Source organism: Leptosomus discolor, chromosome 7 (assembly GCF_034619465.1).
Source record: "Leptosomus discolor isolate bLepDis1 chromosome 7, bLepDis1.hap2, whole genome shotgun sequence".
Lineage (NCBI taxonomy): Eukaryota > Metazoa > Chordata > Aves > Leptosomiformes > Leptosomidae > Leptosomus > Leptosomus discolor.
Window position 1 is genome coordinate 20433739 of NC_141397.1, and position 26406 is coordinate 20460144.

At 43.3% G+C, this 26406-nt stretch overlaps 1 protein-coding gene across 1 annotated transcript; it reads left to right on the forward strand.

The window, feature by feature from the left end:
* Nucleotides 1–6910: 6910 nt before the first annotated feature.
* Nucleotides 6911–25116, forward strand: NOD1 (nucleotide binding oligomerization domain containing 1). Its single transcript, XM_009947965.2, has 11 exons — nucleotides 6911–7126; nucleotides 8437–8611; nucleotides 9849–11652; nucleotides 13697–13780; nucleotides 14832–14915; nucleotides 16451–16534; nucleotides 18542–18625; nucleotides 20730–20813; nucleotides 21361–21444; nucleotides 23515–23598; nucleotides 25044–25116. The coding sequence occupies exons 1-11, from the start codon at nucleotides 6911–6913 to the stop codon at nucleotides 25114–25116; spliced, it is 2856 nt and encodes a 951-aa protein (XP_009946267.1).
* Nucleotides 25117–26406: the final 1290 nt, after the last annotated feature.

Here is a 26406-nt window from a genome sequence, read left to right on the forward strand (position 1 = left end):
GGCGGAGAGACCGCGTGTGGGGCAGGAGCTCCTGCCCGGCGGGACGGGGTGGGGGCAAGCATCCGTGGGCCGGCGGCCGCCCCGCTCCTCCCCTCGCCTCCGTCCCTTCGCCGCCGCGGTGAGTGCGGGCAGGGGGAGGGCCAGGGGTGGGTGGCCGGGCCGCTGCCCGCCTCGCTCGCCATCCGCTCCCGGCGGCTGGGGGGTTGGGGGGGGCGGGCGGCTGCCGTGTCATGAGGGGTGGTCGGCGCGGAGAGGCATTAGGCGGCAGGTCAGCGCCTGCCGCCGGGAGAGGGTTGGAGGGTCTAAATCGGAGTTTCTGCTTTTCGTAAACCAAAGTGCCTCTGTTGCCGCGTGAAAGGCTGCGAGGGGGAAAGGGAAGGGCTGCGCCCCGGCGGGTCCCGCTGGCGTCTGCCTCTTGGTCAACTTCTCACCCTCCTGAATTGAAAATTTTGGGACTTTTTCGTGTTTCTTCAGCGGGGGCCCCTCCCGCCCCCGGGGAGGAGGTTGCCGTCTGGCAGCCGGGTTTGGGCAGAGTGAGGAGCGGGGCTGGGCCGCCGGCCGGGACGGACAGCAGTGCCCCCGCGGCTCCTCGGCCAGGGAAACGGCGCCTTCACCCAAAATACGGCAACGCTAGCAGGAATAAATACTGTCACAGAGGCTGGCCGGTGATGTGGTTTTCCGGAAGGCCGTTGGGGAAGGGTGGCGAGGTCCCGACGGGCGGCGGAGGTGGGCGGGAGCGCCCCGCAGGCGGGCGGGAGGCGCCGGTGGAAGGCATCGCTTCCCTGCCGCGGAGCCCGCGCCCGCCTCGCCTGTCCCTTCAGAGACGAATAAAACAGCAAAAAAAAAAAAAAAAAGCCATTTACTTGCCGTAACCCTGGCTGAAGGTCCGTGTCCGTGAAGGTGTCGCTTAGGCCTCGGCGCTTTGCTCACTTAGCGCGAAAGGAGCTGAAAGGGCGGGAGGGGGGAGCGGTTTGCCTGGGCAGAGCCGGTGCCCCGCGGCGTGGCGGGAGGGTGGGCTTCCTCCCCGCCAGTGTGCTGCTGGCGCCAGCAGTTGACTCTGTCTCCCACTGGGACTTCGGCAGTGTCTCCTGTCTCTCCCGGCGATAGTAAAAATTTGAGTTTAGACTGGTCTGATTGAATCTAGATTACCATTATTAATGAAAAAGCATGGCAAAGGGCCCAGTTCTCATCTTGCTGTAATAACTCTGCAGTGGGGCAGCTGGCACTGTGAAATAGCTATTCTCAGGAAACAAATCGGACTTGGAGACATAGAGGGCACGATTTTCATATTAAATGGAGCACTATTTTCATACGGCCACCTCTCTAAGAGTAATTGCATTTTGAACACTATGGACAGAAGACTATGGCAACAGGGACTCCACTAGCCCTGGGCTGGCACTGAGGGGTGTGTGTGTGTGTGCTTTGCTGTTGTCCTGCCAGAGCTGGCTACGGAGTGCTGTGAAAATCCTGAAGACATTCCAGCAACTGGCTGCAGATAGCTAGGTATGTGGCACAGGACTTTTTTTCACAGGCAATTTAGAGCAACAGTTTTGTCAGAATAGCAAGACTACAAAAGAAGTAGTATTGACTGAGTTTTCAGCTCTTCAGAAATATTCTAGTTTGGTCTTAAATCAGCTGCTTTAAGGGACAGTGCTTAATTAATTTGCTCCTTGTATTGCCTTTACTGCTTCATCCTACACGGTCTTCTTGGGAGCAGCCAGCTCAGTAAGGAGTGAATTCCCTAGTTCACCCAAGAGTGGAAATGGTTTTTAGCTATTCTTTAAGATCCTTCAGCCCCTTTATCTACAGTGTTTACCTTTGGTAAGACCTTGTGATAAACCAGCATATTCTTCACTGCCAGAGGACTTCCAGCACTGGAAGTTGAATGGGCATAGCAGTTTTGTTGGAAGAAGAGCAAGGAGATCTTAGTGAAAAGAGGAAGTGAGAAGGGCAGGGCCAGGAAAGATATGAATGCATATATGCTTGCACAATGCTGAGAATAGAGGGAAGTCACAAGAACCACTAGGTAACAGTGCCAGTGCCTTCATGCAGAGGCTGTCAGCACTGCTGCAGCTTATTGACATGGATCATACAAAAACTTGTAAGCAGATACTTTTACTGTACCTCTTACTATGAAAATTTCATTTCCCTTTTTCATTTCCCTCCTTATCGCTGGCCTTATCCCCATCTTGCTTCCTCTTTGTTAATCTCAGTTATGCAGGCTTATGGTACACCTCTCTTGCCACACTTGTTGCTGCTTCTCCCATCCCTTCAATCCCCATTGACACTTCGTTTGACCAAGGCCCTGTCTTCTCTCTCTTCTTTGCCTTTATAGCTGATGGGTGGACACTCTTTGCTATGGTTCTTTTTAATTCCTATAATCAGTTTTCTGTCTTCTTCACTTGAACAAAGCTGCTGTCCTCAAAATGGCTAACTGAATTTCCTCTTCAACATGATCGTCAGCCTGTTGAGTAAATCATTGGGTTTTATTTTTCCTCTCAGGAACAAGAAGTCCATTCTGGTCCCGGACAGGAAGCGTTTCCCCAGAGGCGTCTCTCCCATTGTGTCCCCATACCAGAATTCTGTTTCTCCCAGTATCATATCTCTTGTCTCTCTCCATTCCTCCATAGGTATTCTGCTGTTCAGCTACTGTACCGAACTTGCAAATCTTTTGCTTTCTCCCAGTGGATATACCTTTCTATGTACAAACCTCAATGATAACGCTAATGTCTCTAAATAGATGTGTTCACAAGCTTTTGTTGTTACAGTAAGTCTTCACTGTAACTTAGTGATGTTTTACAAAGGATTGTAAGGTGGCTTTCAGAAAAAAATGATTAGCCCTTTCAGAAATGGAACAGTTCCAGAAATGAGACGGTAGTTCTCAACGGTGGATGTTCTTAGACCTTGGTCTGTGCAGAGATGTCTCACATTAATGTATGCCCCAGTCTTTCTAACAGTGTCCCCATGACTGATGCCACATCAGTCACAAGAATTGCACTGGAATTGAAGCCAGCATCTGGAGTGCCCAAGATAAGGCAAAGAATGCTATATGCACTCTACCAAGGAAACGCTTTCAATGCAAATTTATAAGCTGCATAATCATTTACCTTTAAACATACCAGATGTGTAACCTAGCATCGTGAAACTAACAGAGCCTTGTAACAAGAGACTTGGTACTTTGTAACCTTGTGATTCCTCATTGAAAATACTTACCTTAAAGCACTGTGGAAGTTGGGACTCTTTCCAGAAAGAGAGGTGATTGACTTGCAGATAAGTTGGACACATCATGGTGTCAACACATTGGCCTCGTGTTTAAAAAAAAAAACCCAGCAAACCAACAAAAAAACCACCCAAGCAAACCAGAATTGTGTATGTGCGAATCTTACGGGCAGTGTGTTTCTCCAAGAAGCACGTTTCTCATGCTGATCAGGACTTTGAGGTGCTGTTGCACCTAGAACTGCTACTGTAGAAAATTTTTGTGTTTACTTTAGTCTGAGTAGGACCTGAAGTTTCGTCATGTAGCTGATACACTTTGCTCAAATGTGCACATACCTGCTTCGCTCTTAACTACATGTGGCAGGAAGTCTTTCTGTTCCAGCACTGTTTAAGGTGTTCAGCTGCTCATCTGATGGGGCATTTTCTTAGTCTATGGATGGTGGAAATTTCAATTTTTTCTTGTTAAAAGAGACTGATTAAAATTGCTATTTTCTCCAGTACTGGGTGGTGTGGGTTTTTTTGCCTTGAAGTTAATATTACCACTGAAAATATCACTGACTACGTCATCATGCACGGAATTCATATTGCCAACTCTGACTTCCCTGCTCAGCATTTTTGCTCTTTCTCCTTTTCTCCCCTGATGCTTAGCCTCACTTTGTATTCTTTTTTGATTGCTCTCTTGTTTTTCCACTCTCTTGCAGATTGCCCTGTGTGAAAGCGTATGTATGCACACCCCTTCAAATAGCAACGAGGTTCTGTACTGACTTGGGCTTAGTCAAATGCAGGGCCAGTGTCTTTGAGACCTTCTGATCTTTCCATATTTTCCATGTTCTTGTCTTTTTGCTATAATTCTTCTTTTCTTATCCTCTTTGTAGACGGATATGAAGGAGTGAAGAAAATACTTGTTTTGTATGCATGACAGCACTTTGGTTCATTATTCTGGTTTCCTGGATGTTTTTATTAGTTCTTCTCACAAAGTAGGAAAAAAGAAAATGGAATAGGATAATGTGATCCTAGAAAAACCAAAGCAAGTAGGGAACATTGGGTAGATGCAGTATCTTGAAAGAAAAGGATTAATATTTCGATTGCATGTGTTTTAAGGTGACTATCTCTTTAACTAAAAGCTTGCAAAAGTCTTAGAGTAAATGATGTTTTCAACATTGTTTGGTCTTCATGATAGAGTTCATTTATGGAATGAACTTTCTTGAACAAAGAGATGTGCCAGCGTGGCTTCTAGGAAGCTGAGTGACTCAGAAATCAGCCACTTCATCTGATAGGTCATGTGAATGGCGTAATGAAAGATTGATTTGTCTGAGTAGATGCAGTCACTTGTGTGGTAAGAAAGTCAGATCACTTGGTTACATTCCCTTCGGTTGAAAGAGTTTTGCATTTTTGAAGTTGGCTGTGATCCACAGCAGTTGTGCTGGGGATTTGCCTGGTCTCAGCCTTTGGAGAGCTCAACATTTAATGCAGTTACCTGCATCTGTGCAGGTCGGCAGCCATAAGTTAGGACCTATTGGTCTCCTGAAATCAGAGGAGCTGAGCTAGTTTGCCCTGTGGTTTTAAGTATAGGTAGGTAATACCACTAAAATGCAGTAGCATAAACTGTGTCTTTCTCCAGCATCAAGCAGGAGAAGCTACACTGATGCAGACTGCAGCTTCTGGTATGGAAAACCAACAGATATGAGTTTGTTCCAGTAGCAGGTCACCTAGAAGAATCTGTGTGCTGGCAGGGCTCAGTTACAGCTTGTCAAGGGAATGCTGAGGAGCATTTGGAATGTTTGCCGACACTGTAAATGTCTTGGGAAATTGCGAGAATGTTGTAGCAGCAGAGCTGGCACCTTTACAAAATTGTTGAAGAAGGGCTTTGTGTTTTGTTTTTATTAATATGACTGTAATCAGAATCTAAGAACATTCTTCCAAATATCCCTTGGCCTGCTGAAGCAACAGTATGTTTTGCCTGTTACTGGAGGGTGCCAGTCATTTGTGTTGGTCGTGTCATTGTCTATGTGGAGGTGATTCAGTTGTGATCTTGCAAAAAATCTGCTTTTTTGCATGGGAAATCGTATGTGCAAGGTTCATACCTAAATAGTACCTAAATGAACTTGTTGAATTGTAATTACAGTATAACTTCGTGCCTGCTATATGGTATATTAACTGCGATTTAAAAAAACCCTTTAGTATTACAATAGAGAGCACTCTGATCCTGATTCCTACTGCTTTATGCCTTGTAAAGAAAAATGGGAATAAATGGGCATCTAAAACGAGCTCTCAGGAGCTGGTATAGAGAACAAGGGCATGCACAGCATATATATTCGTAGACAAGGAGAGAGCATTCATGCTAAAGAGTATGGTTTCTGCACAACATCTACAGCAATGAGAGGGTTTCTTGAGCTGGTAGCTGTCTTGAGTTAATGGTCACGTTGTGTCTCTAGGTGTACATACAGGGGCTGAGGTCAGGCATTCAAATCTGAGTGTGTGCACAGGCTTTAAATTGAAGTCTTCATTATGAGCTGTATTGTGTGCGATCTCTTCCCTTTATGAAGATGGAAGTGGGTTGGATGTCCAGTCCAGTAATGAGTATGAATTGTGATGCCATCTTGCAGGCTTAGTTGATCATATGGGGAAAGAGTCTGTGAATGCAGTTATTCTGTGCAACTCCTGCTCAAGGAGAGTCCAGATTTTTTGTGTGAATCACTAGAGATGCGATTTTATATATTTACAATCACTTATTTCAGTCCTTTCTGTAGCATTGTTCTTTTTCAAATTCTGAAAAACTGTTATGGTTGCTCATCTGACTTTGATAAGATTAACCAAATTCAACCAATGTAATGACATTTCCGTTTTATGTGCTGCCTGAACCAATAGGAGGTGTGAAGTGCTCTGTGACCCTAAACAATGTATTAGCTTTGAAATCTACAGCAGCATTTTCACTGTTAGCATCATTTTACTCTTGGCTTTCTTAACAGGAACATCTGATCAGTGGTTTTCCCACAATCCCACTACTGCCTTTCAAACCTGGTGCCCCGAAGCTAAATGCTTTTTCCTATTTTAGCTAAAGCTGTCTCAGAGTTCAAAAGGCCTCACTTACAGGGACAATTATATTGGCAGCACTTTATACAGGTCTGTTGTAACAAAGAAAAAGCAAAGTGAATTGCTACTATAAATTAATTCCTGCTACAAAATTAATTGCTATGAAATATAATTTTATTTCATTTATTTCCTTGTCCAGATATGTTTGGACAGATGCCCTGCTTTGTCTATTGAAACATGAAAAGGTAATAAAAAATATTAAATTATGCACTAAGAACAGGCAGTTAATAAAGCAGATGCTAGTGGAGGTGTTTGAGGCAAGCTACAGTAAAGTACTGGTACAGAAGGGAGACTGCCTGCTGTAGATATTCTTTTCCAAAACCTGAACAAATAAATGGAAGTATCTGAGGAAGAAACTTTTTAATAAAGTTGGCTGTAATATTACGCAGAGGGTGGAAGTATTCTTTGATAGCTAATTGAAGGGTGTATCTGCACAGGATAAGGTTTAAATTCAGGTTGTGTGCAATTACTTTTTACAGGCTTGGTAATGTGAGGACAGATTGCCTGTTCCCCCAACGTTAACTCCAAGCTGAATTCTCACTGCAAATGGACAGTTTGTCAAGAATGAGGCTAGGTGGAGCAGCTTCTTACTATCTCAACTATGGAAGGCCAACTTTGTGCTAACTTGGAGATTTCTGTGGAAAAACCTCCAGGAGCAAGTCCTCTGTCCTTTATTGCTTTGCTGAAGGTACACCGAGAACTTCTGGTCAGTAGAATCCGAAACACGCAGTGTTTGATTGACAACTTGATTAAGAATGACTACTTCTCCACTGAAGACGCAGACATTGTTGTCCAATTTCCAACTCAAGCAGATAAGGTATTCTTTTGTTTTCCAGCATAAGCTTTTTGTTTCTTTCAGTTTACCATTGGGTTTTATGGGCTTATCTGGCAACTTTATGTCTAATGTCTTTTCTAATCTTTGTTATTTTGGAGTTTCCCCACCCTGTTCCTTCTGGACAAGTGTGTCCAGCACATATCTTTCCAGCACAGCTGGCGCTATTTTTAATGCCTATTGGCAGCTGTAAGAAGGAGCAGGAAGACAATTGCTGTACTGTCCCCCCACCTGCAGCTTTGTCCCCTGAGAAGGAGGTGACCGCAGTGGCTGTTAGAGTGCAGCTTGCTATACACAAGCCTTCATTATTGTGCAGAGTATTGCAAGGAAAATCTACTTCAGGATGCTTTGGGGTGGATCATCCAGCTTTAGAGGTGGAGAGACAGAAGTGAAATATTATTTTAAAGTCAGTGATTGTGTGTTGTCCATGTGCACGCCTTCTCATCTCTTGAAAGACCTATGTACATTGTAAATGTTTGTATGGAAAATTGATATATCCTGGCACATTTGGGGTTTTTTATTCATCTTTGGAGATCAGTAGCAAAAGTTATTTCCTGGGCTTTTGACAGGAGAAAATTGTAATATATCCACAGTTGCTCTTTGCATCATGACTTAAAACAAACTCCTTATTTGTTTCCCTGACCAACCAGTCATGCAGCTTCAGAATGGTGTCACAGTTAGAGGCAGGCAAACCATAAAAAATGCAGAGACCTTGGACTTCACTAACAGTGCAGATTTTCATAAAATAATTATTCTTTCTGGCAAATTGAAATGGTAACACAGTGCTCACTCTGTGTACAGGGTCAAAGCTGAATAAATGCACACTGTGTGATCATCTTCATTTCTTATTGTTCAGCATAATATACATGATTGTTGTAACAAAGCTGAGGGGGAGGCCCTTCATCAGCAGTCTAAGCAGAGACAGAACAGGCCACAGTAGTGTAAGTGAAGTGGACTCTGTGGGAGCTTCTCTGGAAGGCATAAAATTGCTTTTTAGAGCATACAAATTGTCAAATATAGCATGTTTTTGCTGAGCCACATGTACCTCACCCTGCTTTAAGCTCATAAGAGACCACAGTCTCTAAAACCTCTTTGGTTTAGATCTGAATTCACCATTCATTTCTAGCAAGAGGATCCAGACATTCAAAATGGGCTCCCTGATGATTGTTCTGTCTTGCAGAGGGTTTTGTACTAGGGTCCCCTATTCCAGTTGAAAAAGGATCCTAAAGCAGTCTACAAGTGTAACTGTGATAAAATGCTATTTATCAATGGTCTTTCATGTGGTGTTTCTTCAGGTTCGCAAAATTCTAGACTTGGTTCAAAGCAAGGGAGAAGAAGTTTCAGAATATTTCATCCGTGTCCTGCAGAAAGTCACTGATGCTTACTATGAACTTCAGCCGTGGCTGGATGAAATAGGTTACGAGCCTTCAGAGAATATTTGTAGTAAACCTGTGGTAAATACAGATCCAGGTAAGGCCATGCTTCTATAGCCCTTCCCTTAGAACTACTCTGCTACGTAGGAAGCTCTAGCCAGGTGACACGAGAGTAAGAGACTCTACACAGGCACAGGCAGGGAAAGTAATTGTGCACATGCTGTGCTTGCTAGCAGTGGTAGCCCAATAATTAAAAAGCACACTGTATAACACAACAGGCATGTTGATATATTACATCCTGTTTTGCTAAAGTCAACCTCTTTCTGTGTTTGTGGATATGTAGCATAATGGCATAACCACCTTGTGCCAGCTGTAGTATTTTCTAGGCCTCTAGTACAATTTATTAGCAACACTGTGATGTTTTGGCAATGGAATAGAGGGTATTTCATGACTAGGACAGTCAAGCAATGAGGCAGGTTGCCCAGAGAGGCTGTGCAGTCTCCATACTTGGAGGTTTTCAAGATCCAACTAGATAAAGCCCTGAGCAACCTCATCTGATCTCATAAATGACCCTGTTCTGAGCAGGAGGTATGACTAGAGGCCTTCTGAAGTCCCTTCCATTATTCTGTGATCATAAATGATGAGTTATACCAAAAGTCAGAGTTAAAGTATTGCAGAAATAAATGTTTTCCTCTTGAGTTTTTTTCATACTATATAAATACAAGAATTACTTTGCCCCCATCTGAAGCGAAGTTTCTGTTGCAATAAAAACACAAGCTAATGTTGCACAATAACTGAGACTCACTCTTTTTTTTTTAGCTTGAAAAATCTTTTGAAGTGCCTGGCACCTGCTTTCTAAAACACAATTATTTTTTTTCTATTTACAATAATAAAAATTTACAAACAAGTTAGGAAAAAATAACCACCTACATGATAGAAATCACAGATAGAATATAAATACAATGAAAAGGCAGATGCCAGAACCAATCGGTGACCAACAACCCCAACAAGCCTTTGCAGAGAGTAAACCAGCCTTTAACAAAGGGTCAGGGCTTGGCTTTGAGTCTCAGCTGAAAGACAGCAGTGCCTTAAACCACTGCAGTGTCAGTACTGGCTTTCAGGAAATGGTGGCTCACACATTACCTTTCATTAGCACCTGAATTTCCCAAGAGAGTGATGGTGGCAGCACAAATAGAAATAATCTGCCAAAGAGCCAATTTTAAGTTAGAATTACTTTTGCTTATTGCCCCCTCTCAGTTCCCTAAGAGGTGCATCATTGTATGCATAGTCTTTTTAATAATAGTCTTTTTAGTAATAGTTCACTGTCTTTTTAGTTAGCAGGTATTGCCAGAAACTCAGATATGAACTGGGACGGGACTCCAAGTTTGTTTTGTCATACGCTCAGAGGGAAGAGATGTTGCTTGAAGAAATTTACTCTAACAGTATTATGGAGCTGGTCGGTTTTACCAATGAGAGTCTAGGTGAAGTGTGTCGATTAGAAGCTCTTTTTGATGATGCAGTTGGGCTAATTAATGAAGATGGAGAAACTATTTATGTCTTTGGTGACGCAGGAATTGGAAAATCCATCTTGCTGCAAAAGATACAAAGCCTTTGGGCCAGAAAAGAGTTGGACATAGGGGCCAAATTTTTCTTCTGTTTTCGATGTAGAATGTTTAGTTGCTTTAAGGAAGACGAAGGCATATGTTTGAAAGACCTACTCTTCAAATATAATTGCTACCCAGACCAGGACCCCACAGAGGTGTTCAATCACATCTTGCAGTTCCCTCATACAGTTCTTTTCACGTTTGATGGCTTTGATGAGATCTATTCCAGCTTTGATCTCAGTAGTGTGCCTGAGATGTGTTCACCCAATGAACGCATCCACCCCCTGGTGCTGCTGGTAAGCCTTCTCAGAGGAAAGCTTCTTAAGGGATCCAAGAAAATTCTTACAGCGAGGACAGGAACTGAGATCCAAAGAAACATCATTAGAAAGAAAGTGTTACTCCGTGGTTTCTCCAGCAATAACCTGAAGGAATACACTGCTATGTTTTTCAAAGATGAGGGGCAACGAACACTGGTATTGAACCAGCTGGAAGCTAACCCCAATCTCTGCAGTTTGTGTTCAGTGCCTTTATTTTGTTGGATTATCTTTAAGTGCTATGAACACTTCCATTCCATGTTTGACAGCCATGAGCTTCCAGACTGTTCTGTTACATTGACAGATGTATTTTTGCTCATGATTGAAGTCCATCTGAACCGATCTCTGAAAACAAGTTTGCTGAAGAACAACACCAGGAGCCGAGCAGAGGTGTTCAAATCAAGAAAGGAAACACTTCTAGCTTTGGGTAAACTGGCATACAAAGGGATGGAGAACTCCTTCTTTATCTTCGAGCAGGAGGAGGTCTCATCAGTGAACATCTCTGAAGGAGATTTGCAGTTGGGCTTCCTCAGGACAGTTAAAGGGTACAGTGGCTGTGACAATCAGTCCACTTATGAATTCTTGCATTTAACCCTTCAGTCTTTTTTCACAGCTTTGTTCCTGGTCATTGAAGAGAAAGTGGGAGCCAAGGAGCTACTTCAGTTTTTCAATGAATGTTCTTCCACTGCAACTGCCCAGCCTACTTGCCTTCGTATTCCTTGGTTGAAGAAACAACTAGCAGGGGAGGATCCTTTTCGAAACAATGAACACTTTCATTTTACCAACCTGTTTCTTTGTGGCCTGCTTTCTAGATCCAAGCACAAGCTCTTCAGACATTTGGTTTTGCCTGCAGTCATTAAGAGGAAGAGAAAGACACTCATCACATACCTTGGGGAGAGCATGAAATGCCACCTGAAAGGCCTGACTCGGTCCAGGCTTCCAAACTACAATCAGATCCAGGTCCAGCCCAACTTTGTTTGGATGCTGAGGTGCCTTTATGAGACTCAGAGTGAGAAAGTGGGGAAGTTGGCTGCCAAACGCATGCACGCCAATTACATCAAGCTCACATACTGCAATGCCTGCTCTGCTGACTGCAGTGCTATTTCCTTTGTTGTGCATCACTTTCGAAAGCGCCTGGCTCTGGATTTGGACAACAACAACATCAATGACTATGGAGTAAAACAGCTGCTACCTTGTTTCAGCAAACTTGCCGTGATCAGGTAGGAGTCTATGCAAGCAGGTCCTTGCTTATCCTTGGTTTATTCCACAAACTGCTGGGCTGGAGGAATTGATCTTGAAAGTGGAGAAAGATGAGGATTCTTACTGCTGCTGGAAATTAAATTTTCAGATCTTCTGAAATCTTTGTTCAGCCAGTCACAGGAGCAGGGACAAGCTGTGAATTTAGAAATCCAAAAGGAAAGGGTGATAAGAAGTCCTTAGAAGCCAGGACTATTTAAACCTGTAGGTTTAGTTAGCTCTGTCTCAAATTGTTTTGTCTCAAAAGAGGATTTTTACGGGAGAAAGTGCTTAAGGGAAAAGAAAGGAAACAGAAGTGCTTCCTCCATTGTCTGAAGATTGCCTGAGCCTATCTCTGCCCTTGGTCATATGGGGTAAGAGAGGATCTACTCTTCACAATAACCGTTGATGAAAAGCTATGAATTTCTTGCTTTTACATCCTGCCAAGATGTCTGGCTTTCACAGAATAAAAGCTAACACGTAGTACCTCCATGAAAAGATGTAGTTGAAGTCTTTAGATGTGGGGTTTCCCTGAGACGATGTGGAGGGATGACATGGCTTGGTGTGATCAGGGAGAGCTAACTCCATCTCTAACATCACAAGCTATATTGTTCCACCTCCAGGCCTTTGAGGTTGTGCTATGTAGCTATACTTTATTTATCTAAACATTTAGGTGCAGAAAAACAGGAGCATAAAATATATCTTTTTTAAAGTTTCTTCAGCCTCATGAGAATTTTTTTTTTTTTTAGTGGATTTATTCCTCGTGGTTGGCTGTGCTTTGCCTTGTTTTCCTCTAGGACTAAATCAAAGCAAGTGACGCTTGTTTTTTCCAGTTAGCTGCAAATCAACTGACCTTCAAAGAGAAAGCAACAAGGAAACTTGGTGGGAAAATGCATCAATGTGTAAGACAAAATACAGAAGAAAAGGACAGACTTTCATTCTTTGTCCCTGTTGTATGATCACGCCTTACACAGTGTGATCTTAACACTGTCCCCAGCACCAAACCAGTCTGTTAGATTGCCTTTTTGTCTTTATGGCTTTTCTGATGTTAGAACTTCTGTTTCTAGTGACCAATTTCTGCAGGTCAGGAAATACTGTTTCTGACAGCTTAACCATCCCTTTCAACAAAGCAGACTGTTCTGATCTGTAGAAGTTGTCTCTGATTTCTCCAATGTGGTAGTGCATTCCAAAGTGACCAAGTTGCTAACTAGCAAGAGCCAGGGAGGCTGTTGGCGATAAGGGACTCTCAGCAGTGAATGTTCAGCTTCTGAGTTTGTGTAGAAACCAAAGCTGGTCAAAATGTTTTCACGAGGAGAGCTTTACCCAGAAGATGTGATTCGTCAGAATTGGAATACCTCAGAGGAACCTGTCCATTTAGGTAAGGTGAAAAAGCTTGAGAAGTTGTTTTTTTTTAAAAAAAAAACCCAAAACCTAAACCCAAAATAACTGTGAAAAGAAGTATTTTTAGTCTGTGAATGACTAACGTTGATTTGTTTCGTGTCTAGTTGGGATAATAAAATTAGAAACATCTGGGACACCCATGGGACTGCAGTTCTGGCCAGGGCTTTTCACAGCCTTTATTCAGTGGAGCCTGAATGTGTTGTGACTTTCAAGATGCCTGGCTTTCACTAGGTACTCAGAGAGATGGTTGCAAGAAGAATAGTTTGGAAAGCTTGCTTTTGCTGGGGTGTCAAGCAGAATTTCTTCCTGCAATCACAGTAAGCATGGGAGGAGGATAAGGTGTTTGTCTCTGGTTTCTGACTTACTACAATTTATTGTTTTCTGTTCTGTGGACAGCTTCCAGAGTGTTACCTTGGAGACTTGGGGCTTTTTGTTTTCTATTGCTTTTGAAGTGAGCCGTATGAAACTGAGCTCACGTTTCCCTTAATGGCTTTTAATAGGTGGCATAAGGACCTGTTAAAATATCAGAGGAAAATGCACAAAGCTCCAGTCATTCATTAATTCATGGGTGATGAACACTTGTAATCTGGATTGATTCAAACTTTCTTTTCTTTCATGTCATTCCAGGCTCAGTGTAAATCAAGTCACAGATCACGGAGTAAGGATCTTGTATGAAGAACTCTCCAAGTACCAAATTGTGACTTTCTTGGGGTATGTACCAACTGGGTGTAAAACATTAGATGTTGATACTAGAAGACAAAACTGCAATGTTGACGGTCCTGACACAGCAAAGGTGGGGTGGAAACTGGTTACCTCCTCATTTACTGAACATAAGCAAAGCAGCATTTTGCGTCAGAAATGATTCAGCTGCCATCCTGTAATGGTTTACTGGGAAAAGGACCACAGCTTCCTCTCCCATTGCACTGCCTCCACTGACATTAAGCCCTTCTATAACACAGGGCGGACCACTGTCAGGTTGCTGAGCTGTGTGGGCATGCTAGTTTTATAACTTAAAGCCATCTGCTAGCTGTGGAGCGGGGAGAGAGCGTGGGCAAGAGTGTGTGCACCTTATAGCTAGAGCCTCCTGTTTTCTCTGCTGTAAACTGATTTACTTCAATTATACAAAGCAGATACAGCTTGGTAGAGACTAGGATCAGAAACATACAGTTTCAAGTGTTGTGTTCATGGTACCAATTTCTTTAAGACCTTAATTAGTTCTTAATCAAGTTGAAGCTGGAAGGCATGCTGGCTCTGACTTCTGCTCTTGGTTAAGTAGCTACATAAAAATGACTTTTTGAAAAGTGAAGATAAATACCAAGAATCACCTTGTTTCTCCAGAGCCCTAATGTAAGAACATCTACTCAGGTATCTGATCTTCAATAATATTTGCAAGGGGATTTTGTGACTTTTAAAAGACCAAAAATATGTTCTTTTGATGTTTTCTCTCCTGACTTCTCTTCTGGCAATATTATTTCTGTACTAACACAGGAATAAGGGGAAGCTTTGTTTGCTTGGGGAGATCATTTATTAAAAAATATATAAAAATATTTTTCCATGATTTACAGTCTGGTCTCCTTGTATTTTATGTCTAGCCCTTCACAATTTGAATTGTATATCAAAATAGAAATAGAAGCAACCGTGAACGTGTACAAAGCCATACAAAAAAGATAGATGCTGCGCGTGCATTGTAAAAGATTCAGGTTGTAAATATTAAAGTAATAGCAGGAATAACCTATTTTTACCAATGTGATTTTTCTTTAAGCTTATACAACAATCAAATCACTGATGTTGGAGCCAAATATGTTGCAAAACTAATTGAAGAGTGTTCAAGTCTTGAATATGTTAAGTATGTTGGATTTTTTTTTTTTGCTTTCTACGGTATCCTAATGAAGGTAAAGCAACTCAAAATGGGAGGGAGAGTGAGGAAAAAGACAAAAATTGTAATTCAATTAAAATATAACTTAGGTTGCAGTTGTATATTCTTTTACAGTAGTCTAGCAGTGAATGGCAGCTGGTGAAACTCTTGAATCCATAGTCTTTACTGGACTATAGTAGTCAGCAAAAGTAGAGCGTGAGACCTGTTCTTTACCTCAATCCAATATGAGCACCTGAGTGAGGCTTAAGTGGCGCATGAACCTTGCTGTCCCTTACAATAGGCAAATTCACTTGGATTTAGTACCAAGCTTCTTTATACCTCATCTTTTGTGGGCCACTGGAGTCAGGCTGTGCTGGTGTCATACCTCAACTCTGGAATTCCCCAAATTCACTTGGTGAGTTGTTCTCTGTAATTCCTGGAACTTCCTCAGATAAGAGTGTCTGAATGCACAGCACTGGTTCGACACAAACGTAGATCATTAACCAATGATTTAATTGTGACTATAGCAGAAAACAGAAGTAGCTGCAGCAGTGTCAGCTGTTGGTATGGATGTAGCCACCGTCAGCCGCGGGCTCTAGAGTTCTAGTCCTTGTTCTACCACTAACTTTTTCTGAAACCCCAAACTAGCCACATCCTTCCCACTTGAAATACTTGCAGAATGCTGAAACCAAGAGCACTTGGTTCTGTCACTGCTTTGACACAGTGTTTTACTTATTTAATCTAACTTTCACAGAAAAGCCTGTTGAAAGATGGTTACTTTAAGGCTGCATAGTAACCCCAGAGACTATTTTGAGATAGATGTTCATGTGCCTGAGGTCAGTCAAACAAGCCAGTTTTAATTTCTGTAAATGCAGTGGGTTGAGGGGTTTTAGGTTTTGGTTTGTTCTTTACATCGGTGTATATGCAATAGCGACTTATGTCTTCCTTGAACTCCAGCCATTTCATATTCCCACATAGGCCAAAAAAAGGTCTTTTGCAGACTGCCAGACAGAGACGCACTGCTGCACCGACCCGTGCCACTACCTATAGCCTATGCTTAGAACAGAAAGACTTGAAATTATTACAGTCTGTGCTTATCAGCTGCAGTCTCCTCTGGAGCCACACAACCAAGAAATATTCTGTTCCCTGTGGCACCATCAAACATGCTGCATGTAATTCAAGTACTCTGTAGCAACTGCTGATATTATGAACTGTATTAAAAACTAGGCAGGGGCCTTGTCTTGAGGATCGGTTCCTAAAACTCATTTCTGACATACTGAGCACGAAACCCAAGACTCTACAGTAATACTTCTGATTTGGAGGGCTGATATGAAAAATATGTAAAAGACAACATAAAATGATGTCTTTTAATCAAAGCTCAAGTGCCTGCAGTATTGCTTTTACTCTAGGTTAATCTTTGATAACCGTAGCTAGACGCCAGAGTTAAGTATTGCTTTCTGAGCTGGTGTTCTAATAGCTGTACAGTTGTAAGTGAAGTACCTCATCTATTCGTGTATTTTATGCAGAATAGGAGCAAACAAAATAACTAGCGAAGGAGGGAAGTGCCTTGCCCAGGCCATCCAGAAGAGCAAGACAATGTTTGAAATTGGGTAAGTTTGGTGCTAAGAAGCAGAGCTCAGTGCTTGATCTTGTCAAGGAATCTGTAAATCCTTTAAGATTCTTTCCTTCACTCTTGCCTTCTCTCCTTCTGCTATTCCTTCCCCCCGAACAGAGGCATTAGAACAAACCAGTGCAGAAGCATAGCCACATTTTCCACTTAGAGGGAAAAGGAGGACTGCTTTGTTGTTCTCCAGTTCACACTGGTTTACTGTTTGTTTTTTTTCCCTTGTTCTGAGAGCACCTTAAAGGAGAGACAAACTAGCAAGAGGACAGTATGTAGAGATAGCCACTTTCCTTACAGCAACACTGCTGTTCTAGAGACATTTGGTCATTTTTAGGTTTGAGTGGTTTTATGACTATTGGCAATGTACCTAATTACCGAGTGTCATTGCTATAATTGTCAAACCTTCTGCGTCAAGTCCTGATAAAATTGTGACATCAGAGAATAAAAAGGAATTCCCACCATCCTTTTTTCTAATCTGTCCCTAAGTGGAGAGTCTGCTATTATTGGAGAGAGGTCTGAATGTACTTTAAACCTTTAGTCCCTGTCTTCTTTCAGGAGAGATGCTAAACTTGAGGGTTTGATTTTTTTTATATTTTTTTTTTTCCCTTCTCTGTCAAATCCCAGTTTCTCTTTCCAAGTTACAGGAGAACATTTTTCTCAGAGTCTAATACTCAAATACATGGAATTAAAACCTCTGGCCACTCTGAATATCACAATAACTCTCAAATATGAAAATCAGTTTTGAACAATCAGATTTTTGGCCTCTAATTCTGTGGTTCTAGAACATTTCACAAGTACAGTCAACAGCATGCACACTCCATTGTCATATAGCTGGGGTCTGCTGTGCTGTACTTGCTGCAATTTCAGTGAAGGACTGCTGTTTTCTCCTGTGGAGGAAATAATCACTCCAAATAGATTTAGGGTAGCTTGGACAGAAATGTTTAAACAGATGTACTCAGCATTTACATAACAAACTGCACTGGGTCTGAAGGACAAGGAAATTCTGGGGAACTTACTGGAAGTGGATGTGTTTAGATACCACAAAGCTCAATTGATTTTAAAAGAGCTGCCAACTAATTACCCATCAAGCTGAGTGTGGCTCTGGCGCTTTCAAACCTCATAATATAGGGTGAATTTTCAAAGTGGTTGGTCTGCATAGAAACGATTTGACCAGATACTGCTATTAAGTGTTGATCAAATCTCTGCAGCTTTTACCACGTTACCTTCTCTTAACCCTTTGTGTTTGGTTTGCCCTTGGAAATACTGTTCCTTACAAATGTGTGGAAGAGCCCGGGTGTTGTACTGTCCCTGTGAGATTTATCTTTCTCTTGGCAGCTGGCGAGAGAGAAGATACCACTTGGGTATAACACTGAAGGAACTGTAACCATTTCGCCAGACTGTTCTGAGAGGGGGAGCTTGTAGAGCAGTTCACTTTAGAACGTCACCCATTCCGCTGTGGGTCCCCCTGCAGTTGTGCATCTGGGGAGTCTTTCCTAAGACCTGTACTTTGCACTGTGTAAAGGCCAGTTTGTGCCCAACAGGTGACAGGAAAACTGCAGCAGGGGTATGGGGAGGAAATGCTGAGCAGGGAAATCATAGGGTTGAGCACTACGTGTATTTCTCGCAGCAGCTCACTGTACAGGACCACAAGATTCCTTTACTTCATAAGGTAGAGGGCTGCAGAGGGCTTGCCCAGCGCAGCAAGGGGATCCCAAAAAGTACTCCTGCTGCAGCAGGCTGTCTCCTAGAGCTGCTTCTGTGCTGTGGCCTTAGGGTACTGGTGAGTCAGCAGAGGCTGGTGGTGTGGTATGCAGGGAGTGGAACATGCCTGGCTCACAGAGAGGGTACCTGCCAGATTTCTCACAAGCCTGAAAGACCGTGAAGTAATCGGGGGCAGGGTTGGTGGAGGGGTGAGGAGAAAAAGGGAGCATATGATTAAGATGGGGCAGTAGTGCAGCACAGCTGATACCTCCTGGTTTCCTCTCTTCGCCAGGATGTGGGGTAATCAAGTTGGAGACGAAGGAGCCAAGGCATTTGCAGAAGCCCTGAGGAACCACCCCACTTTAACAAACGTGAGGTAAAACACCAGCGGAGCCAGGCAGCTCGGCATAGTGCTGGCTTTCGCATCGTGCTTTGAAGTGATGACTTAGCTTGGAATGCCATCTGGTATTGCAGCCTCCGCTGTGTAACCAATAGGCTCCTGGTGCAAGCAAGAGGTCAGATTGAATCAAAAAGCCCTGTGCAGCCATTAAGCGAGTTAAAAATATTGCAGGGCTGGCATCCTTTCCTCTATCTGCACCTCCTTCCCTCATGCTGCGCAGAGTTACTGGCGTTTGTGAAAGCACATGGTCAGTGGGTGCCATTTTGATCTGGGAGCATTAGCAGAAGGATGCACCAGCTGTCACAGAATCAGGCTCCCAAAGAGCTCAGTGTTAACAGTTTCTGTTGTGAAGGTACAGCAGCTTTTACCAAAGTAATTTTTAACTGATAAACTGTTCGGGTTGGGGCTGGGGCATTCTTAAATTCAGGCTCATCCTGTACTCCAGTGGAGCTATGACACCGCACACTCAGTGCTAATGAGATGTAGTTCTCACTGGAGTTCAGTGATTCATCTCAAACTAGCCTTTTGGAAGCCCTACCATGGGTGAAGTTGGTAGCACAGCACGGGGAGAAGTCAGCAGTCTAAAACAGCCCATCCATTGCCAGACTTTCAAATGCTGGTTAGGGATTTAAAGATGCATGTTGTGGCTGCTGCTGCTGCTGCTGTTTTGGAGTCCCTTCACACAGCTGGAGCACTGGGTCCACGGTGATCCTTTCAATTTCTCTCCCAGTTCCACTGGCCTCCACGATGAGGGAGCAAACAAGTCTCCTTGGTTTCCCCACAAGGTGGCACATGGCACTAGTTTCTTTAGAAATACGTTACTCGGGGAGTTTAGGGATCTCTGGAGAGCTTATTGCTGCCACTTCAGATCCAGGAATTTCAGAGCTGGTGCTTTGTCCTCCTTTCTGCGGGTGGATAGCTGGCCTTAAAAATGAAAAGCTGAACAGGTGCAGTGACCTAGATATATTTAAACGTAAAAGCTATCTGAAATAGCCATCTTCCCGTCATTGCAGAAGCCATACACACGCATCAGTCTTGAAAGCAAGCATTTTGGACTTGAATCAGAGCTGAGGCCTTCTCATATGAGAACAAATACGCTGATGGTTGTGTTTGCAAAAATAAGGAGGAGGAGCTGTGCTGGCTAGAGCTGGGTTTTGCTGGCACCTGTGTGGGGTGAATCTTCCGCTCTGCAGTGTACTTGCACTTGGGTTCATTTCTTACCTTCCGCTGGTTAATCTTGCTTCCTGATTTGAATTCATAGTTAGTACCAGTGGCAGCTTTATGTGAAGATTGAGGGGAGACAGTCCCTGCTACATCAGTTCACTTCAGAATATTTGCCATTTTTAGGCCCAGTCATGATGGACTGAGAGGGAGGGACTTACGCTAACACGTATTTGTGCCGTTGCCCTACTTGATCCCGCTTTCCAACTTTTTTTGATACCTTGCATTATTTTCAGGCTCTGGTCTGGCTTTTGAGGGGGGAAATGGTTTTTGAACTCTCAAAGCCTGCGGCATAACTTTAACTGGATGATTTTGCCAATGTCTGTTCAAAGAATGAAGGGCAGACTAAGAAATGTTTGTGGTTTGTAATGGAAAGCATGCATTTACAAGCTCATCTCTCCGTACACAACAGAAGGTGTTGTGTTTGGAAGAAGAATTATGTATTCAGGTGTCTGAAGGACTTAAAGGACAAAGTGCCCAGTTTGTACAGGGACTTGGGATGACAAATGCCTGTAAAAACCTGTTTACTGCTAAGCACAGCTCTTTGTTCTTGTTAAAAGCCTTGACTCTCAAAATCACTAGGTGAAACTCTGCTGTCAGTCTCAAGATTACAGATCACTGACAGCAAACCTTATGGCCTGTATGATAGACCTGCGCTCAGGCTGCAGGTTGTGAACTGTTCTCACTTGTAAAAGTCGTAAAGACTTACTGGTTTGCAAAGTATGTGAGCCTTTGAAACACCCAAGTGGTGAACTGTACAACCAGGAAACAGGTCATCCAGGATGTTCACTAGCATTTGGCAGTGGAAGGGCCAAGTGATGCTGGCTGTTTCTTACACATTTGTATCTTTACTTCATAGTCTCGCATTCAATGGCATCACAACAGAGGGAGGCAAAAGTATCGCTGAAGCTATGCAACACAACAACTCTGTGAGAATATTCTGGTAACTGACAGTGTGGTCTATTTCTCCTCCTCTTCCTCCCCTCATCCCCTATGCTTTCACTACCTGCAAGCTATAAGGTACATCCTTTTGGAAGAATGTGGACATGGGTGATGGATAAGCAGCATATGTCCTTTAGGACACATTCCAATGTCCCAGTGTCATGCTTCACTCTGCTCCCTCCATCTTACTTTCCTCACTTCCGTTATCTGAAGTCCAAGTCTTTGTCTTCAGTTTTTGCACCTCTTCAGTGCTGTCTCTACCTCTCTACCTTTTTCTACTACACCTCATCCACCTTTTAGACACTGAAACATCATAAGAAATTATCATTAGAACATTGCTCTGAGAAATAAAGATCTGATACTCTTGTCTCTCTTACCTCCAGGGCTTCTCTTCAGTATCTCTCTGTGTCCAGCCTTTAGAAATTGTTCAGGGCAGGAACAGCACACCCCCCTTTGGCTATCTAAAGCTAAGTCACAGACAAGCTGGAAAAGCAGGGGGCTGAAAAACAATGATAACATCCCAACTGAATATTTTCTCTCCCACTCAGGTTGACTAAAAACGAGCTGGATGATGAGGCAGCAATGAGTTTTGCAGAGATGCTGAAGGTCAACAAGAAACTGGTGCATTTATGGTGAGTTACATTCCACAGAGGCACAGGCTCTTTGGCAGTCACCGCATTAAAGCTTCACCTTCCAAGTCTATGTAGGTCACAGTAAGCTTTCTGTGCATGGTCTGGATGCAGCTGACTGGTTGTAGACAGTTCTAATGGAAAGTTAAGAAAGCTGCTGTCTAGCATTTTGAACCTGCTTTCATACAGGGAAAAGTTTAAGCTGTTTGTGTGTCCTGGTAACTTTTGAACTACTGCTTGATTTAACCTCTCGTTAGAGGAGCAGTACCGGCCTCAAAAACAGAAGTTTACAAAAAAAAACCCAAAAAAAAGAGCAGACAACTAGAATGGGATAACCTTATTATGATTTGTACTATTTATCATCATACTATGAAAGTAGCAAGCTCGACTCTTCAACCAAGAACCTGCAAGACATTTAAATACGTGTTCCATTTACCTGATGTTTTCTTCTAGGGCTAGCACTTTCACTCATGCAAGACTCATCTATAAGCCATAAATCCCCAGGAAACCAGGGATGATTTCTAGCAATCACAAAGACACTTTTTAAATTTTTTGAAGACACAGCGTTGGCTATTCTAATCCAGAGGTTCACAAGAATTTGTCCATTGATGGGGTTGGGCAGATATGGGCTGTGAGACAAATAGCCATCCATTCATTCCAGGTGATCAAGGGAACATAATAAATGGAGTCTCTTTACAAAGACTTTGCTAACCACGCTCTAGCATTCCCTGTATTAATCCTAGTTTCTTCCCCTTAGGAAGCATGCCGGTTGTCAGAGGTGCTAAGTGTACTTGTAGCCTCTTTTGAAAGCAGTAGAAGCTTAGGTGCCCGTCACCCTGAAAATAAAAGTGGGGTGAGGCTTGGTTTCTTTGTGCACAGCTGCAGATATGCTTCACTGAGCAGTTTGGTTCAAATTCATAATAAAACTTTCCCCATCCGAAGCAGGCATAGTAATCTGGATATGTGTCTTTACCATGGCTCGGTATTGTCCAAGGGTTTCTGCCAGTAGGCAAATTTATATCCTACTTTGTTGGTTATACCAGTGGATACCTCCAAAAGGTAGTGACCTATATAGGTAGTTGAACTTGAGGCAGAATTAAAGTGTTTTTCCAGTAGCTGAAAGAATCTACTGGATCCCTTTGCATTTTGATTAATTTACCAAGTGCAGAAAGTCCTTTAATGGGAATGCCTCCCTGCTTCCTTCCCTCCCTCCCTCCCTAAGGGTTTGTTCAAGTCCTTCCAATTTTCAGCCTCATCCTGAATCCTGTGGGTTTCATGCAGCCAGTCACATGGAATGGTACAGCTATGGGGCAACTGTGGTAGACTGAAAGTATTGAATTAGGCTAGGCTGAGGAGTAGTTTTGTGCCCATGTGGGTGAGGGGGCTTTATTCATTTTTAGCTAGGGGTATGGTCTACAGTGGTTAATAAGTTACCTACTGCTTCATCACTTGTGATACCTGAGGATCTTTTGTATCATTTTTTTCCCTCAGCTCAGGTGAGACATACTGTATAGCTGCTGAGGTGGCTTCACTGGGCTTTGCACCTGCTTATACCACAGTCAAATTCAATGCCTTATTTTTCAAAGATTTTGCTGATCTGATAAAGGAGATGGGAGGATTTGGTAACCTCTAGGTCATAACTGCTAAAACACCAGGCCTACACAGGTTCTGTACTCAGAATTCTCTGTACATCACTTAAAAATATCTCACAGTGTTCTTAGTAAGTAAACAGAGCTAAAAGTTTAGTCCACCTCAGAGTCCAAATATCACAATCCCATACCAGCAGTAAACAGTTCTTAGCAGAAATTTGTCAGCTATGTGATGAAGTTCAGTATCTCCAGAATGCAACCAGTGCAAGATTAAAAGGGAAAGGCTAATACTGTGGGCTCTGTTTCTGGAAGTGCATGTGCAGCATTTGACCAGTACTGTGTGCCATCCTCACAGACAGAAATCACAACCGTTGTCTTGTGGCAAACAGACAGCTTTGCTCCTTGACATCAAGCTGACCGTAGGTTGTGCGTGTGCTGTGAATTGGTTTGCATGTTAGTTTGATGCGAAGTGCTTTCTTTTTAGGCTTATCCAGAATCAAATTACAGCCAAAGGGGTGAAGTACCTCAGCGAAGCTCTCAAGGAGAACACAGCTATTAAAGAAGTCTGGTAAAGATCCTCAAAGTCTCACTTTGTAAACTTTCTTTCCCTTTAAAACACTTCTGGCGTTACTACTTTCCAGCCTAAGAAATTCTGAGCAGGTTTATGTGAGGCAGGGCTTGCAGTTCCAGCTGTTGGTTTCAAACAGGTAAAAAGCCTCTGTCGTTGAAACATTTCCCTGTGTGTTACGCATGTCAAGCAGTTTTGTTAGTTCACATCTGTCTGTACCAGTGATTTACAGAACGTGTCTGTTGGCAGAATTGGGGCATAAATTTCTAGACCAAGTTTTGCTTGTCCTGATGGATTTTTAAACTTCTGAACATGTCCATGCTTTTCAGGAGCTCAATCCCAACAAGCAGGAGATGGTTACATTTAATTAGCATTACTAATTTGGCTCATAGAATTTGTGCTTGGATTTTCTTTGGGCGGTGCTCCAAACACACTGAAAGTGCTAAGCTACAAGAAGATTAACTTTTTGTAAGATTTGTTTGGTTTAGATTAGGTGGGCATTGCATAGTCACACGTGTGCGTTGTAAGGCACAAAGCCAAATACCGCATTCCTTCCCTCACCTCAGGGAGCTCAGGAGCCAATAGAACTGTGCTGGTTTTAGCACTGCTGCTTTATTATTGAACATGAAATTTATTTTTAAATATATATATATTTGTTTTAGTGAAAGGACACTGAATTCTTGCTTAGAAAGATGATGACTCACTGTCTGACTACTGGGTTCCCTGGAGATGTGGAAGAGATGCTTTTTTCAAAGGCCACTGTCAGCTTTCATCACAGAAGAGGCATCAATTCCCACAGAAATCATTCTGAATCTTCAGACTGAAATCTGTGTTTTGATTCTTGCCTGAACTTTCAGAGGTGTTCATTAATCCCAAAAATTTCAGAAGTCTGGGTGGTTTAATAGATTTCAGCATTTCTGAGAGCTGCACTCACCAGGCTGCTCATTTTCAGGGGTGCAGGTATCAATGTAGGTTAACGTTGTGTAGCCAGACTTGAAAATTTTGCCTGAAGTCATTTCATATTAATAATGCCTGAGTCCTTAACAGACTTTTCTTCCCATGTTGTCATGGAAGACGCAGAGTGCTCTGAAGACTATTTAAATTTGTTTAAACTAACCCACTGCATGGTAAGAACCTTTGTGAGCTCTATGCTGCTTGCTGAAATGCCAACAGCTGGGTATCCAACACCGATTTTAGTTCACTGACATTTAGGCGTTGGTTCGGGTTTTATTTCTCAAGAAGGAGCCTTGTTCCCCGTACGCGCGAGGGGCAGAGCGGTGCCGTAGCCTGCCTGTCTGAGGCGGGGTCCCGGCTGTGTGCCCCTGGGAAGCGTGCGGCTCACACGGCATTGCAAAGCTGTGATCGCTGCTCCAGAACCTTGGAAAAATAGAAGATGGGTGACAGTCACTACCTTACTTTCACATCCCTTTTATTTTCCCCTCCAGTTTGAACGGGAACCTGATAAGCCAAGAAGAGGCCAAAGCTTTTGAAAATGAAGAACGGATCATTTGCTTTTGAACGAGGACTTTACCAATTTGAGAAGCTTCGTGTTACAGAGGTTACTCCTACACTTGGACTTCAAAGTTTATAAAGGCATAAATCTGCAGTGCTCATGGCGGGAGAGAGATACATGATGAGCTGCCTTTTTATGAACATGCTGTGCTCCCTCAGCTCCAGCCCTTACCCTGCCTGTTATTCTTAATCCTTTTGGTGAGTGGGAAGTTGCCTGGGTGAATAATTAATGTTTGTGTGGTGCTTTGAAGATGAAATGCAAAGCGTTAACAGACCGAATCCCCTGGCAGGTGTACGCGTTTTGATAACTGAGTTTAGATTTATTCTGTATACTGATGTAAATATTCTCTAACTTATTTATATACATAAAGACACACACACACATATATGCAAGAAAGGGTGCAAGATGCACAAACTGCACAAGCTCACAGTATTATTTGCCTCATAACTGAAAATGGCCAGACACAGCTTTACTGGAAACATAATCCATCTATGATAGTTGCATGGCACCAATGTTTTCAGCTTGAATACCTTTTCCACTGACTACGCGCAGTGTTGTAGACACTGCTTGGGGGGGGGGGGGGAGAAATAGATACAGCAGGCTCAGATTACTTTCAATAATCTTTTTTTTTTCCTTATTGAAGCCAATACATTTTCTTATACAACCAGCAGTCCTTACTGCCATCATTGTAAAAGCATAAAGCTGGCAGTAAAACACTTTTGCTTAAAATTTTCCTGAGGGCTGCATAGAAGCTGCTACCTCCTGTTTTCAGTGTTTGTTCTGGGGAGGGGGTCTGGAGACAAATGTGAAAAATTAATTAGCAGGCTGTTCCTTGCCTTGGCTCTTGGCCTAGACACGGTGCTGGTGGCAAAACACCAATATTCAGTTGCCTGCCTTCAGTGGGGAGAAAGGCCGATTGAAAATCAGTTGCGTCGAGTTGTGGCATCCGACCGCAGAGACGTGAAATGCCTTAACCACTCGCCTTGCCTGAGCGGGATGAGAGGGGAGGGGAGTGAAGGACCACGTCCCGCAAGGGTGGGGTGGGGGTTCTGTGAGCCACCGTCCCCTTCCCGTGAGGTTCTGTCTCTGCGCCTGCACGCCGGGCAAGGGCAGTCACCGGTCCCTGCGGTGAGGGCCCTTGCCACAGAGTGTGCACGCCCCGACGCCACCGGCCCCTGCCCCATTTCCAGGGGGTTCTTGCCACGAAGTGCGTGTGCCCCAGGGCAGCCCCCGACCCATTTCTAGAGGATTCCCGTCTCTCAGTGCGTGTGCTCGCAGGGGCCTTTCAATCGGCC

What these genes read in the sequence shown, in the direction of transcription:
- NOD1 (XM_009947965.2), top strand. Translation starts at nt 6,911, where the DNA reads ATGGAAGGCCAACTTTGTGCTAACTTGGAGATTTCTGTGGAAAAACCT. An exon ending in TGTGGTAAATACAGATCCAG is followed by an intron (nt 8,612 to 9,848) that starts GTAAGGCCATGC and finishes CTGTCTTTTTAG; the next exon opens with TTAGCAGGTATTGCCAGAAA. An exon ending in AACTCTGTGAGAATATTCTG is followed by an intron (nt 20,814 to 21,360) that starts GTAACTGACAGT and finishes TCTCCCACTCAG; the next exon opens with GTTGACTAAAAACGAGCTGG.